This window comes from Zootoca vivipara, chromosome 1 (assembly GCF_963506605.1).
Source record: "Zootoca vivipara chromosome 1, rZooViv1.1, whole genome shotgun sequence".
In the NCBI taxonomy this organism is placed as follows: Eukaryota; Metazoa; Chordata; class Lepidosauria; order Squamata; family Lacertidae; genus Zootoca; species Zootoca vivipara.
This window is the reverse complement of record NC_083276.1, coordinates 67,748,658-67,767,446: the sequence shown is the minus strand read 5'-3', so window position 1 is coordinate 67,767,446 and position 18,789 is coordinate 67,748,658. Positions and strand designations below refer to the sequence as shown.

The 18,789-nt window shown below is 41.1% G+C and overlaps 1 protein-coding gene across 5 annotated transcripts in view; it reads left to right on the top strand.

Annotated features, from left to right (window-relative positions):
* AMPD3 (adenosine monophosphate deaminase 3) overlaps nucleotides 1–18,666 on the top strand; it is a 34,382-nt gene extending 15,716 nt beyond the window's left edge. For all 5 annotated transcript variants that reach the window (XM_035119177.2, XM_035119186.2, XM_035119209.2 and 2 more), the window contains exons 7-15: nucleotides 4,799–4,993; nucleotides 5,265–5,396; nucleotides 6,008–6,171; nucleotides 8,701–8,827; nucleotides 11,646–11,809; nucleotides 14,857–14,977; nucleotides 15,914–16,087; nucleotides 16,866–16,976; nucleotides 17,942–18,666. In XM_035119177.2, coding sequence (XP_034975068.2) covers nucleotides 4,799–4,993; nucleotides 5,265–5,396; nucleotides 6,008–6,171; nucleotides 8,701–8,827; nucleotides 11,646–11,809; nucleotides 14,857–14,977; nucleotides 15,914–16,087; nucleotides 16,866–16,976; nucleotides 17,942–18,118 — 1,365 coding nt within the window. In that variant the 3' untranslated portion in view covers nucleotides 18,119–18,666. The remainder of the gene's footprint in view (nucleotides 1–4,798; nucleotides 4,994–5,264; nucleotides 5,397–6,007; nucleotides 6,172–8,700; nucleotides 8,828–11,645; nucleotides 11,810–14,856; nucleotides 14,978–15,913; nucleotides 16,088–16,865; nucleotides 16,977–17,941) is intronic.
* Nucleotides 18,667–18,789: the final 123 nt, after the last annotated feature.

Sequence of the window (18,789 nt, the reverse complement as noted above, 5' to 3'; positions counted from 1 at the left end):
ACTCTTGTTTTAAACCAGGCATCCCCAAACTGCGGCCCTCCAGATGTTTTGGCCTACAACTCCCATGATCCCTGGCTAACAGGACCAGTGGTCAGGGATGATGGGAATTGTAGTCCAAAACATCTGGAGGGCCGAAGTTTGGGGAAGCCTGTTTTAAACCAATTGAAGCTGAAGCCATTTTTAGCTTTCAAGATCCAAAGTTTTCTAAACTGCTTCTGCTATTAAGCTAATATCTTATGAGGCCCCAAGGTGGAAAAACTAGTAGTGTTTATAGTGAGAGACTATGAAAGGAAAGTGCTGGAGAGACATAGATCATAATTCTGAACAGGGTGACCAAGACCCTTCTGTCAATGTAATTATCACTGATCTAAATATGGAATCTATCTATCTTGGTGACAGGTTTAATAGAGACGTGTTCATAAGAGTATCAAATGACACCTATGTCATTGAAGTGTTGTAAGGTGTCAAAATAGCTCAATGTGCTTGAAAGCTTAGCTTGGGTTGGAAGATGTAAAGTGCTCATTTATACGATTGTCCTGAGGGTAGATTGCTGGAAACCACTGGGAAGGAGATTGCTGTTGCACTCAGTTCCTGCTTGTGTGCTTCCCACAGGCGTCTAGCCAGCTACTGTGAGAACAGGATGCTGGCCTAGCTGAGGGTGGGAAGGAAAAGGTGGATGGAGAAGATTATGAGGAAAATAATACGATGGCAGCAAAAATATATTAGTGTGATGCACCTCTGTTTCAATTGCTTGCAGCATACCCTCTAACATGTTGAATCCCAAAACCAGGACGTGCCTCTTTATGTTCATGCTCCCTTGCAAGTCACGTGAACTGCACAAGATCACAGAGCCTAAAAGACGAGCATTTTTCAGGGCTGTGCTCTCGTGGTACCAAAAAACGTGCATTTGGGGTCACTTCACTTTTTTCCGAGGTGAGATCTCTTCTGCAAAATCACACGGTATCATGGCACCCCAAAAAGCTGCCATGCTCTCATGGTAGGGATAAGGTCAGTTGATTTGGTGGTTATATGAGGACAGGTTCAGATAACTATATTGGACTTAAGATGACTATGGAAGGCAAAAAATAATTGGCCACACAGCCTTCCAGATCTTGTAAGGGTTCAGGTATATATTGTTTTTCTGCCTAAAAATTATACCCTTAGTGCAGACTTCATCCTCCTCTAATAACATTAAATGTTCCAAAGTAAACTTGATTTGGCATGTTTAATGGCTGCACAATTTTGAATGCACAGTGATTTTGTGATTAAATATCTTCGTGTTAGTAGATGTTTTAAGCATCTGTTTTAATACAGCTGTTGGTGAAACTCTCTAGGTTTTAGTGGAAGTTGTTACAAAGCACATTTAATAGAAAATTAAAGACTAAATCCAGATATGAATTATGTACAGTGATCATAAGAACCAAAGGTTAATAGATGTCTGCTTTTTGTGGAAACTGATTTGCAAAGCTGATTTTAAATTATGATGGTGAATAATTAGTGTGCACTAATGAACTGTCTGTTTATAGAATGCTAATCAGTTTCATGGCATTTATGGTACTACCTTCTGAAAACTCCAGGAGCTTCAAAAACTGAGCTCAAGAGTACATTATGACCTTTAGATAACATGCTGCTGTGTGGATTAACATTTTATTAGGTGCACTTGTGGAGATGGTGATGCAGTAATGAGATCCCATTGGGAAAGTAGTGTTCTAAGAAAATGGTAATACCTAGACATTTTCTTTTACTCAGAAGTAAGTTCCTTGTGTTTTCTGGGATTCCGTGGAAAAGCAGGAAATTTGTCAATAACATGGAACTTCTGTTTGTGAATGGCTCATTCACACATATGCAGTAGGTTTGGAATCAACTCACAATTGTGGGACAGAAGCAGTTTACCACTGCTTCTGCTAGTGCAAATTAATTTCCAGTGGTCTTTCCTTCCTCATTATATAAACCAGGTATATATTTGGCCCTGAAAATGTTGCTGAATTACATCTCCCTTCAGCCATTGCAAATGCGGCCAATGGCCAGGGATTATGCAGGTTGCAGTTCAGCAACATCTTCAGGGCCAAAGGATCTCCACACCTGGTACAGAATCATTAGTGTTGCATTCTTGGATCTTGGCATTGAGGCCAGAACTGCAAAATGAGCTGTTTAATGTGGGGCATTTCCCCCCTCCTCAGTATAAACATCTTGCAGGTGTGATGAAGATTCTATTCCTTTTCATGGAACATGTTTGGCTTGGTCAGGGGAAAAATATATTAAACATGCAGTGTTTTCCATTGAACATCCTGATAAAGACTGAATGTTCTCTCTGTAATTTGCATACTCAGGCTATTGCTGCTGTTCTCAGTTTCTTCTATGGAGTTGATTATGATGATCAACAATGTATAAGACGGGGGTAGTCAACCTTTTTATACCTACCGCCCACTAATGCATCTTTCTTGATGGTAAAATTTCCTTGCCGCCCACCAGTGCTCAATGGAAGGAGGATTCAGCTTGTGCCGTAGAACCCTCCACTGCCCACCTAGAATCCTGAAACACCCACTAGTAGGCGGTAGGGACCAGGTTGACAACCCTGGTATAAGACATCAAGTATGATACTGCTCCCCCATGAAAGCCCTCATTGAGTTGGGTGCTCTTAAAAAAACCCATGATCCTCCTGCTTGCTATAAATAAATATTATATTTATGTGGCTGAAACTTCCAGCAAAATAATCATAATATTGTTATTAGATTTACTACCCATTCTTCACCAAAAGGTCCCAGGGTGGGTTACAGCAATATAAAGACAGTATTAAAAACAATTACAATAACAGCTAGAGTGAGTGAAGGTGCCAGACATGCTTCTGTGGGGAGGGGCTTCTACAGAAAATGCCACTTCCTAGGTCAGCCCCCCACCCAATGTCTGAGGGCAATGGAACAGTCAAGAGACCCCCTTCTGCTGGGTGATTGCTTTTGTTTCTTTATCATGGCAGGATCTGGGCTAGGGATCTCATTCTGTTTTGTACTTAGTGTAGCATGCTGTACACTAATCAGACATTCTCTACTAAAAGTATTACAGTAATATCTTTTGTGATGTATGTAGATAGTCCTCCAGGCTAAGAAGTTGTCAGGATAAGAGTGCCTCACAGATGATTTCAGCTGTTTGTTGGATTGCTACCTATTGTTTGTTTCATTGAGTCTGAAGAGTAGAAAACGTGTATCTTAAACAGAACTTGTTTAAGCTTAAGAGCATGGGCAAGAGGAAGGTGTTGACAGTACTTTTCTGTCGCTTCAGGGACTCTGAATCAATTCTACCTTAGAGCTGAAATTAATATGGGCTTCTTGAATTTCACCTTTCCAGCAAAGGGGTTTATCTAGACTCCACTTTAGTGGTGAAGGGAGCACTTGTTACATACCTGGTGATAATGTGCAACATTTTGCCTAAGGTCTGTCTCTGTCGGCAAACACTGCCAAGAGCTGGAACTGAAAGTGAAAACATTTTCCCCTCACTCCTGCAGTAGTAGTTTAGAGCAATCTCTTTGCCCTGGAAGTGAAATTGACATTGGCAGACAATAAAACTGAGAGGTTGCAGAGATGAGGAGAAATCATGTCAATTTCATCTTTCCTTTTCCCCATCTTTGAAGTCCTTGTAAGACAATTCTCAGAGCCTTAGCAGATGCTACACACCCAGTTTTCCCTTCTGTCATTTCTGCTGCTACTGAGAGATTGTTTTTTCTCATGGGAACAGGAGCATTCCATCAGTCCCTAGGGAAACAAGACAAATGAAGATATTAAATGTGAAATACCTTATTGAATTTTTTTTAAAAATTAAATTCACTAATACTACTATTAAAAATATTTTGATTGTTTATACCCTGCCCATCTGGCTGGGTTTCCCCAGCCACTCCTTAGTATGTTTTTAAATTATTATTTAAAGTATTGCAACGTAATGATGTGGCTTCAGGATCATAACAGTGGATGACTTCACCACTATTTTATTGGCATAATTGTGACAGACATCTTCACTAGAGGTCAGGGATATTCTGAGAAACGGGAAGTAAAATCAGGTCAAAAAAAAGATATATTTGACAGGGGGTGGGAACAGAATAACACATTTGGAAAGAAAATGTAAATGTATAAATGCAAAGTCACACCAGGGGGGTCTGTGCAGAATGCATACACAATGACTTACACCCAAGGGACTGTGCAAGGGGTGGCGGAGTTCACTGATTTCAGGTGACTTCTCCCTCCTGCTTCAGCCTCCTACTTAACATGCATTATGTTACAGAATAGCCTCCCAATTTTCAGGAGTAGATTTTCATGGCACAGCAGCCTGTAAGGGGGGGGGGAGGAGGAGATGGGAAAGCCCATTCTGTGAATGTTCACAAAATGAACATTCACTAACTGTAATGCAGGTGAATATGTGTTGTGTCTCACAAGCATGTTGAATTCCAAATGAACATCTTACAACTAGTAGGACTCTTATCCTTAATAGCATTGACTGCATATGTATTCAGAATAGGTTTCCTCCTTTTCTGACCAGAGCCTGAGGGCTACATTTGACAAGACAATGGGAGTTTTGTGATCCGTAGATTACATTGTTGGTGAAAGGGGAGTCCAACCATGTAAGAATATTCTTCCTCGCTCCCAAAAGCTGATATCTGATGACTCTTGGGGTTGCTGAAGTTAGTGCTTCATAGCACACTTAGAGAAAGGTGCTCAATATCTTTCAAATTACCTGCTGTGCCAGATGGTTAATAGTAAAATATGCATGCTTGATGTCAGCTGAGCCAGAATAATCTTGTTTGTGATTTCAGGTTGACACCCATATCCATGCTGCTGCCTGTATGAACCAGAAACATTTGCTGAGATTCATTAAACACACATACCAAACAGAGCCAAACAGGATAGTGGGAGAGAAAAAAGGCAAGAAGTTAACTTTAAAGCAGGTGTTTGAAAATCTCAACATGGATCCCTATGACCTTACTGTAGACTCACTAGATGTCCATGCAGTAAGTACATTTTGACCAGTAGATGAAATTGAATTTTGAGATCTCGATTTTATACTTGAGCCATGTATGGAGGGAGAAGATTACTCTCTTGGTTTTTGTGATATATTTTTTTGTTACTTAAAGAATGCTTTAGTTAAGAATATATATTGACATTTTGATATTTTACAAGTAGATGTAAATAAATATATTGCAATAATACGAGTTAACAATATGTGAGTTGTTAAAAACTGATACTCAGTTTACTGAATACGCATTTCCCCTTTTACCTCAGGATCGGCAGACATTTCACCGATTTGATAAATTCAACTCCAAATATAATCCAGTTGGTGCAAGTGAGCTGAGGGACTTGTACTTGAAAACAGAGAACTATATTGGTGGTGAATATTTTGCTCGTATGGTGAAGGTAGGCAGTTTTTGAATCCTTTCACTCACTATGTCTTAGTGTCTTGTAGAAAACACTTGTAATGTGAAATATATTAATTGCAGCGTATGCCGCTGAGCCAAGGAAGTGCTGAATCCTGATAGCAACTGAACTCCACATAGAATATGAGATGTCTTGTGTTACATCTGTACAGTATAAGCTAGACGTGCTCTAAAGTTGCAAGAAGGTTTTCTGCTTACCCTTTTTCACAGGAACTGTGGTATAGACATACATGTGTGAGGTTAGGAATGCACTAAAGGGCTTTTCAATTCTGGAAACTTTACTATTTTTTTCTGCAGTGCATCACAAAAAGGGTGTTTAAGAGGTGTACAAGTCCCATTCTTTGTGTGGTTTGGGGGCTGTAGTTTGAGCAAGTTAGAAAAAAAAGTCAGTGGACATGAGTAAATTTGTAAACATGCATCAGGGTTCTCTGGATCCTGCATATTGGGGGGGAGGTACCTGCACAAAACATGGCTAACACTCTATATCATTGATTTCAATGGACATATTTCCAAATTAAGATCTGCATGTAAAGCTTTTGTGATTGTGTGTTGCTCCTGGCAGAAATGTAATAATGGCTTGGTTTTGAATAGGAAGTTGCCCGTGAACTGGAAGAAAGTAAATACCAGTACACAGAACCTCGGCTGTCAATTTATGGGCGTTCTGCCGATGAATGGCAGAATTTAGCTAAGTGGTTCATCAGGCACAAAGTTTACTCACCGCACATGCGTTGGATGATTCAGGTCCCTAGAATCTAGTAAGTATGTGTCATTGTTTTTTAGCCTTATGGGTGCTCTTTTTCTCTCTATCTGAATAGTGTTTTTTCCCCTCCCAAGCATTACTTCATCATGCAATTACTTTTTCAAAAACAATGAGGAAGTCTAATCTTCTCTCTTCTCCTGTTGTAATGCAAACAGCCTTGCCCCATGGCAGCTACCGGTACCACAGTATCCTGTGTGAAGCAATTTCACTTTTTTCTATCAGTCGAAATACATGTTATCTTAAATCAAATGGGGAACCTGCAACCCTCGGCCTAATTTATGAGGAGAGGTGAAAAGGAGAAACTGAGAATGGATGGAGTAATAGAAAGTAAAGGGATGAGGAAGCACAGGGCCAGCCCTACCATTGCACAGTGAGGAAACTGCCTTGGGTAGTTAATTTTGAGTGTTATTACGGTATTTGTACTCCTATGGAAGAAGTGTTGGTGGTCTTTTCTGTCTTAGGCACCAAAACAACTTGACCCCCTTGATTTGGGGTTCCATTTGCTATTCTGCCTTGGGTACCAACATATATTGGGGTGGCCCTATGTCTGCACTCAATCAGTTCAGGGCACTGATGAGCTATTTGTTCCTTTCGCTGTCAGCCATGTGGGTGGCGCTGGAAGGGGTGGAAAGAGAGAGGCAAGGTGTAGTTGAGAGAGAGAAAAGGGGGAGGCTCTGAATCAGCCCACCAGCAGTTCCTGCCCAATCTATTGCCATGCAATCCTTTACAGAAAAAAGTGGTTCCTCACCTCTCGCTTTGTTACATGGCTGCCCGTGCCCCATTCCTTCTCTCATTAATGTTTAGGTAAAGAAGATACATGATGTGACATTGCATTTCTGTACAAGTGTTAGCTAGTTGAACAGAGCGGGGGGGCGAGGTAGGGAAATGTTGTCTTTGGTCATATCTTTTGTACACAGCTTTGAGGGTGTGTGTGTGTTTTTTTTATATACAATCAAGCAGTGTATCATTTTTATGAAACCAACATCACATGTAAATATCACTTTTGTGTAAGCTGCAGAGCCATGTTTAAAAGCCAAATAACACATCACCTTAAATGTGGGGCTGCAGCTACCTCCTCCCCCAAACTTCTTTTGATACATCTAATTGAAGTTAGATGCAGCTTAGCTGGGTGGTGGCTGGGCTAAGCTTTTACTCTAGGTACACTGAGCCTGCGTGCAATGGCCAGCACCACCCTGTTAATGATGCTGGCACTGTCTCTGATGTACATATATCAGGGCAGGACTGGCGCCATTAACAGGGTAGGACTGGCCTGTATTACACATGCTGAATGATCTGGGAGCTTCTGTTGGTTCCACAGCCTACCCTGCCAGGCTAGTACATGTTTGGAGGCCATAATGGCGTCCCTCAACCTTTTCTGGGTCTGCTTTTAAGGCTGAACTAAAAATATATTTAAAATGATGTAAAATATAAACTGCAAACCTCTGTAATTGTTGTGATTGTTTAATCAAAATGCACTTCAGACTAGCAATGGGAATTGGTCTACATATCAGACAAACTGCAAGCTGAAAAATCAGATAAATAATTTTCACACAAGTCTTTTAGTGTTATAGGGAACTAAGGCTGGCATAGTTTTAACTATAATTTTTGCATCTGTAAATACCGTATCTAAGACATGGTTATTTGCTAGAGATTATGATGCATGGCCAACATGCATTGACTGGGGAGCTAAATAATGGGTCCACAAGGCACTTCAAGGCTCCATAAATCACATTACTCATTAGGAAGCAGGTTGCCATCATTAGTTTTTCTACTCAGCATAATGCAAACAAGTATGCATGCTGCATTAGTCACTCAAATTGAAGCTCTTGTTAGGAGAGATTTCAGGATTGAATTTTGAGACAATATATTTTGTTTCAGGGCAGGTTTGTAGAGGAAACTAATTCTCATCCGGTAATTACTAGGTAATTTTATTTATTTATATTTGAGTTTACCGTAAATCTTCCTTGCTTATTATGAAGAATTAAAAGTATGACAGGTCAGTTAAAGCATAAGCTCTCTCTCTCTCTCTCTCTCTCTCTCTCTCTCTCTCTCTCTCTCTCTCTCTCTCTCTCTCTCTCTCTCTCTCTCTGTCTCTCTCTGTGTGTACGTACACAGATACTGTATGTAAGCATTAAGGAGAATGCAAGTTTACTGGTTAATGTGCTTAACATCTCACCATTGTGCACATTCCCTGGGCCTTGTGGAGAATGTGCACATAATCCACCCATGAAGAGGGAATTGTGTGCATAATATACATAATCCCCAACAGGCCTTGAGAAATATTGGCTGGATTTTGTACATTCTCCAGCCATTCTGCATAATCCCCACATGCTTTAGGGAATATGCATATCTTAACTGCATTCTGTATATTTACCAGGCATTATTTATTTATTCCCTTGGTCAGTATACTTGGTCTCTAAGAAACATGCCTTTTCCCCCAAGCAAATAAATCTTAAATAAATAAATAAATCTTAAATAAATAAATCTTAAATAAACATATATTTAAGATTCCTGTTTCTTTCAGTGATATTTTTAGGTCAAAAAATATTCTGCCTAGCTTTGGCAAAATGCTAGAGAACATCTTCTTACCTCTATTTGAGGCAACGATCAACCCATTGGAACATAAAGAGCTGCACCTCTTCCTTAAATATGTAAGTATGTGGATGACCCTCAGGGCTGCATGTATCAAGTCATTTTATGCTCACACTGCATGCCTTCATTTTGTATTGGGTGTAGAATTAATTGTTCCAAAACCCATAACTTTTTGTTTTGTTCTCCTCTCTCCCTGCTTCTAAAAGCAAGTTTCTCATCCTTAAAACTGCAATGTTTTGGAAATACTTGGTGGGATGAAAACTCAAAGAGCCACAGAGACAGGGGTCTGATCAAGGCTCCTGGTGAACAGGGCACCCATGTTCTGCATAGGCTTACTGCTTTGGCCTGCCCTGGGGATAGCAAAAACAAAATAAATTATGCAAAATGAGCACAAGTTGCATAATTTATACAGGTTGCCAAATTCAGTTTCTTTCTTGGTGCAGAATTTCAGCTACTTCGGCACAAAGTTCTGGTTTTTCTTTTGTGTATGTCATTAAGAACATCTGCCCCCTTCTCTGCCTTGCTCCAAAATCTCTCACCACTAAGTGCAAATGCCCTCTCCAAGAGCCACAGGCCTATAACAGTAGGATTTGAATGTGTTACTGTGTTGATCCATTTCCCCACAACTATGTGCCAGTCAGATGGTGGAATTCAGTTCAGTCCCCCACCCCCTGATTAGGTAACCTGCAGTTGTCAGAGCTGCTACCGCCTGCTGATTGAGACTGTGTGCACATTTCCTAAGAAAGTAGTACCTTGGTTTGCAACCATTTTGGATTACAACCATGACAAACCTGGAAGTTCGTGTCCCTTTTTTTGGATTACAACCCATTTTTTGGAGGCTCCATTGGTGAAAGCGCGCCTTGAGTTACAACCTGTTTTGGTTTACAACCGGACCTCTGGAACGGATTATGGTTGTAAACCAAGGTACCACTGTACAGTACAGTAACAGCAACCTCATATGCTGTTCTGAGGCAGCTCCCTCTGCTGGTGAAAACTTTAAAATGTTTCAAGTTTTATGATTCTACCATCTTTGGTGTGAACACTGAGCAGTTTTTGACACATGAATGGCACAGAGCTATTGTGGGCCCTGTGGTTGTGAAAGAGGTGTTTGCTTCTAGAACATGCAGCTCTGCCTTGATTGGCTGGCCTGAATGTTCAGGGCCTCTCCTAGTGTGGCATGGAAAGTGCTGCTCTTATCCATGCGAAAGTTACATCAGAAGCTGGAGACATTACGGAAGGAGATTACAAGTGTGGCTTTCCCCTACTTCACTGCTGCCCCAGTTTCCAGGAGGGCTAATACTGGTGTGGGGAGGAGGTGCTACTGCATGGGCTTCTGTGTGCCATGTTAGGTACTGCTGACATTACATGCATGGTACAGGAATGCAGCGGGCCTCTTCCATGAAAGTGATGTGAGAAGAAGCCCCCCAGGATGCCACCAGAAAAACAATCCTTGTGGCAGGTGAACTTAGGCAGTTTTTGAGGTCTGGTTGAGGTAGAGTTGCAGCAAGTGTCGACACCTGTATATTATTATTCATATGTTTGTTTGTTGCATTTCTATTGCACCTTTCCCCCTTTGGAGCTCAAGCCAGTTTACATAGTTCTCTTGCTCCTCATTTAATCCCCACAACTGCCTTGTGAGGGAGATACCCTAGATTCAGGTACGTAGCCATGTTGGTCTGACGCAGTAGAAATATATATATAAAATTGTCCAGTAGCACCTTAGAGACCAACTAAGTTTGTTCTTGGTATAAGCTTTCGTGTGCACGCACACTTCTTCAGATACTTCTATTTCAGTGTATCTGAAGAAGTGTGCATGCACACAAAAGCTTATACCCAGAACAAACTTAGTTGGTCTCTAAGGTGCTACTGGACAATTTTCTTGTGAGGGAGGTTAGGCTGAGAGGTAGTGACTGGCCCAAGGTCACCCAGTCAGCTTCATAGCCAAGTGAGGAATCAAAGCCTGGTCTCCCAAGTACTAGTCTAGCACTAAAACCACTGCATTGCCACTGGCTCCACATGTAAAACTCCACCCTTCCTCCTTTCAGTAGGCAAGCCTTCCCCAACCTGGTGCTCTCCAGATGCTTCAAACTGCAATTCCCATCATCCCTGACCACTAGCCATCCTGGCTGGGGCTGATGAGAGTCCATCATCTGGACTCTCATGTCCCACACATCTTCTGTAGAGTCTGCAATGCTTTAGCTGTGCAATGGGTTTAAGGAAGGCTGCAGTAGGACTTTCTCATCACATACCCAAAGTGTTTTCTTGCTCAGCAGCCGTCAGTCCTGTGATGTGGGAGTTTGGGAAACGTTCAGCATAATGACACCCTGGGCATGAAGAACATTCTATTAAAATAAATATTACCCAGGTGCGATGGGGACTTTATTTATAGTAGCCATTTTCATTGACAGCAACATTTCTTTTGTAAACATGCACATTCTGCTCTGTTAACGAGCTAGTCCAACACCAGTTTTATATGGCTGGAAGCTGAACTGTTTCTAAGTAAACCATTACAAATTGGGCTTTGGGTTCAGCTGTGACTCTGGTTCACAGATTAAAGCAATAAAGGCATTCAGATATGTATTCCCCGCTCTATCACAAAACAGTATAATGATTATGTTTCTTGGTTGTAGTTTAACTGTTAAGCGCACACACTTCAGTTGTGTTGGATTGTGTGGAATCTCTTCTGCCTTTGGTATCTGGAAGGAAAAGGAAAAATTGTGGAATTTCTGGCCTAAGATACAAGCAGCAACACCTGAGTGCTCACTCCATGTAGTAGCGACTTGCCATACAGACAACTAGCCAAGCCCTGACTTTATATATATATATGTTCATGATGAAGTTGATTCACACACACATCTGTTTGTTTTTTATTCCTAGGTGACAGGGTTTGATAGTGTGGATGATGAATCCAAACATAGTGACCACATGTTCTCTGACAAGAGCCCCAACCCTGATAACTGGACTAGTGAAAAAAATCCTCCATATAGCTATTACTTGTACTACATGTACATAAACATCATGGTTCTGAACAACCTGAGAAAGTAAGTAGTAGCGTTTTATATCTTCTTATCTCTGCATCTTTAGTAGAAAGATATAACATGGAATTTGAAGCGTAGCTTAAATCAGACTAACACTGTCAACTTCAATGTGAGTGTTTTTATGATCTCCTTTCTAGAGCTCTCCCCCCCCCCCGCAAATGCCTATTCCTGATTCTACTTCTAAGGCTGTTTAAAGACCACCAATTCAGTCCAAAAGGAGGAAATGATTGGGCAAAACAGCGCTGTGCAGACTTATCCGTTAGGTTAGGTTTGCACATGAGTAGCCCTGGGTGGCAGCTTCTGTAACAGGGCTGATCATCTGTGGGCCAGAAGAAGAGGTTGAATCCAGCTCTTCTGTCCCTGCTCATGTCATCTAGGCAGACAATTGGTACTATTGAAGAAACTAACCAGGACTGCACATTCACAGCTCTGGCCCTAGTGTCACACTTTGCAGTCTGAGGAAGTATGAAAACAGCATATTTTTGTACATGTAGTGTCTCTTGTTGGCTAGGGATGAAAAGTGTTTTTTTAAGAGACCGGTAGGCAATCTCATAGACCAGGAGCAGCTAACTTGAGGCCTGTAGGCTGGCCCATTTCTGGCCCACCCAATAGGGTTCTTTTGCAGCCCCCAAGACCTGTCCATACTTGTACTCCTTTTTTTTTAACAAACAGTAAAACAGAGTGCTTGTTTTTTTAAAGTATTGACTTCTGCTTTGTGCTCCCCACTGCAATAGTGTGATTTCAAAAGGTTTTTCCTGCCCCCCTGTGTGCCTAACACACACACACACACACACACACACACACACACACACATTACTGACCAGTCTTGTGGGTCCATCAGCCTGAAAAAGCTTAACCCCCTCTGTTGTAGATCCATCAACTGCCTAATGTACAGACACACATGGCCTAATGTACAGACACACAGAAACTTATGGTTTCTGGATCAAACACACTTTGCAAGATTTTGTTGTACTCCAGGCAGCATCTGGAGATGCCTAAACTAGCTTTCAGTAGATTGTAGAAGTAATCAGTACTTCTTCAATAGATGTCTGCCAAAAACATCACTGACGCCTATAAAGTAGTGTCCATAGCATTATTAGTGATCTTCTTCTTTGTCTTGCCAGGATTAGTTTTGTCTATTGGCACAGTAAGACATGTGTAGCATGTTCCCCGTTTTTGCATGTGCTTTCATCCACCCTTTAAAAAATAATAATGCAAAGCAACCTGTATTTCCAAGAAAAGAAATGCCCCACCATTTCAATAACATTTTATATTTTAAATTAATTTAGTCTTGAACATTTTTTGCTTGAGAACATTTTCTTTAAAAAAAAACACAAAAAACTGTAGGAGTGAAATTGACTACACTGGAACTTGCTTGCTGTCCAGTCTTGTGATTTAACTGCTCCTTTGGGTTTGTTTGTTTTTGGTATGGGAATGAAGGAAACTGCTGCAATTAATAAATATGATGAAATCGGTGAACTCACAGACATGCATCTTCCCTGCCTTATGTTTGTTTTCAAGCTGATGCCTTTATTTATTTATTTATTTTATTTGCCTCAGCCACTCAGGGTGGCTTCCAACAAAATATTAAAAATGTAAGAAACCTTGCACATTAAAAACCTCCCTGTACAGTGCTGCCTTCAGATGTGTTCTAAAAGTCAGATATTTGTTTATTTCCCTGACATCTGATGGGAGGGCGTTCCACAGGGAGGGCACCATTACCGAGAAGGCCTTCTGTAACTTTAATTTCCTGCGGTGAGGGAACTAGCAGAAGGCCATCAGAGCTGGATCTCAGTGCCCAGGCTGAATGCTGAGGGTGAAGAAGTTTCTTTAGGTATATAGTGCTACCTCAGGTTACAGACTCCGCTAACCCAGGTATAGTACCTCAGGTTGAGAACTTTGCTTCAGGATGAGAACAGAAATTGTGTGTGCGCGGCAGCAGCGTGAGGCACTATTAGCTAAAGTGGTACCTCAGGTTAAGAACAGTTGTAGGTTAAGAACGGACCTCCAGAACGAAATAAGTTCTTAACCTGAGGTACCACTGTACAGGGCCTGAGGCCACTTAGGACTTTAAAGGTCAGCACCAACACTTTGAATTGAGCTTGGAAATGTACTGGGATCCATTGTAGATAATTGAGGACTAGTGTTATATGGTCCCAGCGGCTGCTCCCAATCACCAGTCTGGCAGCTGCATTCTGGATTAGTTGTAATGCTAAGGGGAAAGTTGCCTCTGTTATTCCACAGAAACTACAATTGGCCCACAGTTTAGTTACCTTGTGGCCTGAAATGAGTCCTTTGGGATGCAATAGTAAACACACTTAATGGGGAGTAAGCGTTACTGAGCACAGTCATAGCTGCCAAGTTTTCCCTTTTCTCGCGAGGAAGCCTATTCAGCATAAGGGAAAATCCCTTTAAAAAAGGGATAACTTGGCAGCTATGGCACAGTAAAGCAGGGCTGACCCAATACTTTTTGCTGCCTGAAGCAGAGAAGCAAATGGCACTTTCCCATCCCTAGTCAAGATGTATCATGGCCCAGACCAGCCAAATTATTTTTGTCACTTGAGGTGGAAAACCCCACAAGCACCTCTTGCCCTTCCATGACAGTAAAAAGATAAATTCAGTAACAGTTAGCTGCCAATAATAATAATAACTAGCCCTTAGTTTTCTCTTAATGGTGGGGCTGGCCTTTCAGAGAGGGGGATTTTCTTCTGATAAACATTCACAGGATTGTTTATCACCTTAGGCAGGCCTCCCCAAACTGCGGCCCTCCAGATGTTTTGGCCTACAACTCCCATGATCCCTAGTTAACAGGACCAGTGGTCAGGGATGATGGGAATTGTAGTCCAAAACATCTGGAGGGCCGAAGTTTGGGGATGCCTGACCTTAGGCCTCATTTCATTCATTGTCTCAGGTGCAGTTTGTTTGATAATGTAACAGATGTTGTGAGCTTGCATAATACAAGTTTTTTTATAATTACTTGGGAATCAGTTACAAAGTGTGAGTGCATGATGACCATTTTTTAAAATTTGGTTTATTTTAAATTTCTGTAGGGAAAGAGGCATGAGCACCTTCCTGTTTCGGCCTCATTGTGGAGAAGCTGGATCGATCACTCACCTGGTGTCAGCTTTTCTTACCGCCGACAACATTTCCCATGGATTGCTGCTGAAGAAGGTACAGCCCTTTGGATCAAGTATAAAATATAACCATATAGGGTTAGAGCGTTAGAATGTCAGCAAATATGAAAGATGTCATCTATAAATTTTTAAAACAATTGTCCACTGGGTGGCAGACTTGAGACAATACTGTACAATTTTAATATCCAGTTTAGAAACCTTTGTCAGAGCTTTCCAAACTGTGTGTCAAGCGAACACTCCCTGCACTCCTCCAGGGGCTGGAAAGGGGTTAGTTTAACCTCTTGTTTTTCTAGCAAAACTGAATTACTATGTTGCAAAATGATGCATGTCTAAAAAGTGTGTCACCAACATGAAAAGTTTGGAAACCTCTGCCTTAAATGTTAGAAAAACAAAACTGTGTGCCCTTCTATGAGAGCAGTTAAGTACGCCATTGTTGTTTCTGGTTCTCTTTCTGAATCCACCTATGCTTTATTATGCCTGTTCTCTGCCTTCTTGGAGCTCAGGTAATTTCTCAAAATACAGACTCTGTAACAAGGAAAATGTAGTTTTGGTTACATATACAAAATCACACTTTGGTCACTGAATGTGGGGCTAGCATTTGGTCAAAATTTGAGGTTTTGCATTGCAGAATCCTGGCTTTTAAGGGGCTGGGTTGTGCTAAATTCACAGTTCAATTGTTACAAACAGAATGCATTTATATTTAACACTTCAGTTCATGGTAAATCATTTGTTTAATATCCCATGTATTTTAATTTTAAAAAAATTGCTAATAAACTTTTTTAAAACAGATAATTGTAAAGTACACAAAGTAATAGTACGGCTGTCACAATACTAGGAAGAAAAGGAAGGGTTAAAATGTTCCCAAGTTTAATGATTGAAGTCCAGCATTTTCCATTTCCTCTGACTGAATATCTCCTTTCCTGTTATCTTTCTGTACCAATGAATAATGGCTTTTTCTGTTATTTTTGTCCAGAGTCCAGTTCTCCAGTATCTTTTTTATCTTGCACAAATCCCCATTGCCATGTCCCCTCTTAGCAACAACAGCCTATTCCTGGAGTATTCAAAAAACCCACTCAGAGAATTTCTACACAAGGGACTCCTTGTTTCTCTGTCTACAGATGACCCTATGCAGTTCCACTATACAAAAGTAAGTAATTTTGGATGTTCACTGCATTTCAAAATGAATTAATTTAAATCCCCACCCCCATCAACCCAATAAGTAGCCCAGTCAAATGTATGTTTACGTGGAAGAAAGTCCTTCTGCATTCAATGAGCATAGGGTTACAGCCATGATATATTATTCAACTCCTACTCAGGGTAGAATCATGACCATTAATGAACCTAAGCTAGTCATGTTCACTAACTTCAGTGGGTCTACTCTTGAGTTTGACTGGTGTTTAATATTTCATAGTCCGACAGTCGGTTCCAGAACTATCCTGTTAGCTGTGTGTGAGAGAGAAAAATACTGTCATTTCCTAAGGCCTGTTGGATTGCTGAAGTCAGGAGGACAGTTTTTCCCTCCTCTCAGTAGGAGGGAATTAACTATGTCAATCCCAGGACTTTGCATAGTTGAGGGTTCTTTTTGATGGGATGCCAAGGGAACAAGGGAGCTTAGAATCCTGCAGGTCCTCAACCACTCATTTCCAATGACTCACCTGGCTCTTGGCTGGTTTTCTGTTTGCTTCCTTGCTTTGTGCTTAGATCCTAAATCTTGAATCCATAAACATACCTATATATTGTCCGTCTCCAGGCATACTTTCCTAAGAACTACAACTCAGTGGGCAATGATGTCTGCAGTTCTCAGCAATTATCTCACCACTTGAGATGGTCCAATAGCCATTGGTTTTCTTAACAAAACTTATTTACAAGTACCGTATATGAGTGTGCCTACATAGCTAGTAAATAATTATGTTTTATGTTTGAAGGAAGCACTGATGGAGGAATATGCCATAGCAGCTCAAGTGTGGAAACTGAGCACTTGTGACTTGTGTGAATTAGCAAGGAACAGTGTACTACAAAGTGGTTTGTCACATAAGGTAAATTCCGTGTGCTGCAGGAAGTTCTGTTTTGTATGTGCTGCTTTTTGTGTTACACATCAGGCTAGAATCTGAGTGCAGCTGGAGGCCTGATCGGAATCGGGATTGCAGTCATGTTGTATTAAACATGTGGATGCATATTTATCATCTAATAGGATAGTCTGAAAGTTGAAAGGGAAGCCAGTGGCAGAATATCCTGACTGTTTGGGTTCTTATACTATGACAGAGGGGGAAATTGAGCGACTGACTGCCCAGGGTTAGAGAGTGAGTGGAGGCCAAGTTATATCACAAAATGGTTACTACATGGTGGCCGTATGAAATGGCTCCCATGGAATTGTCTTAAATCCATTTTGTGTAGGAACGCATTTCAAGGACCAGAGAAATTATTCTCTTACCTCCATAAATGCCCCCTGTGCAGTGATATGGAATCATCCCAGATCCATGTGTTTAGGCACTATGCAACATGCACAAGGAAGCTGCTACTGGAAGCTATTCAAAGCAGCCTCCAGATGTCAGCCATTTTGGGTCAACAATCCCTCAGAATATGGCATTACAACTGAAGACTGTATTACTGCCATCTACCTTCTTCCCATCCTTAGCTGCTGTTTCTTTTTGGCAGTTTTTTCCTCTGCCAGAATAAATGCTGCTGCTGAAATGACTCCATCCATGGTGTGGGTGGCTAACATGTTGCCCTCCAGATGTTGCTGGACTTAAACTTCATCAGGTCAGCCAGCATGGCCAACTCTTAAGTGTGATTAGAGTTGTAATCTAACATCATCTGGGAGCAACCACGGATCTTTAGTCCCCCTCCGTCCCCATCCTTCTTGCTTTTGCTGGGTAGGAGAGACATCTCTTATCCAACCCAACCCCTAATGGGTTTTTTTTAAAAGAAAAAAAAGCATTTCCTTTAACATTCAAAGCAACTTTAAGTTGATAATTATCTTTAAACGTTGTTTCATCCTTAGGAAAAGCAGAAATGCATTGGGGCAAACTATTCCAGCGAAGGGCCTGAAGGAAATGACATTCGAAAGACTAATGTTGCACAGATTCGGATGGCTTACAGATATGAGAACCTATGCAACGAGCTGAGTTTCCTAGCAGATGCAATGAAGACAGAAGAGATTACTGCACTGTCAAAATAGCCACAGTATCGTGCAAAGGACAGAAGTGTATGAACATAAGAGGACTTGAGCAACTGCAGGGGGGGAGAGCTGCCTGGTGATCAGGAGTCTTATGTTGCGTCCGACTTGGCTGCCAAGTCCAGTTTCTGTAAGCATAGTTAGGGCTGCTGTACATATTCAGATGCAGGGTCTGAATCTTCTTTATGCTGCATTAAACGTTTAAAAGTGCACTCTGAATCTAGGCAAAATATTTATAGTGTTTGCATCTGGGATACGTGTCTGCTTTGAAACAAGCAACATGCTGCAGCTTCTGGTAGCACACATGCACCTCTTTTGCCATGCTTAGCTAGCAGTAGGCAAGGATGTATGGCACTTTAATCTCTAGTTTGTGTACACTCTTTGATCGGTATTGCAATGAATGTAGGGAAGAAAAAGAATATGACCAAAGAGCTGCATGTTTTTCCTGGTTGCACGATAGGAAAACCTATTCACCACTTATCCTTTTGTCTACATTTTGTCTGTCTATACCCCACAAAAAAAAACTACAATAAATTGTAGGTGTGGCCATTGCTCTTGTAGTTTCATTAAATCTTTTTAATTGTCTTTTGGTAACTAGCAACATAAGTCATAAATGTTAATGCTGATTTACCATTATGTTTTCTTATAGAGCAGTCCTATGTATGTCTTCTCAG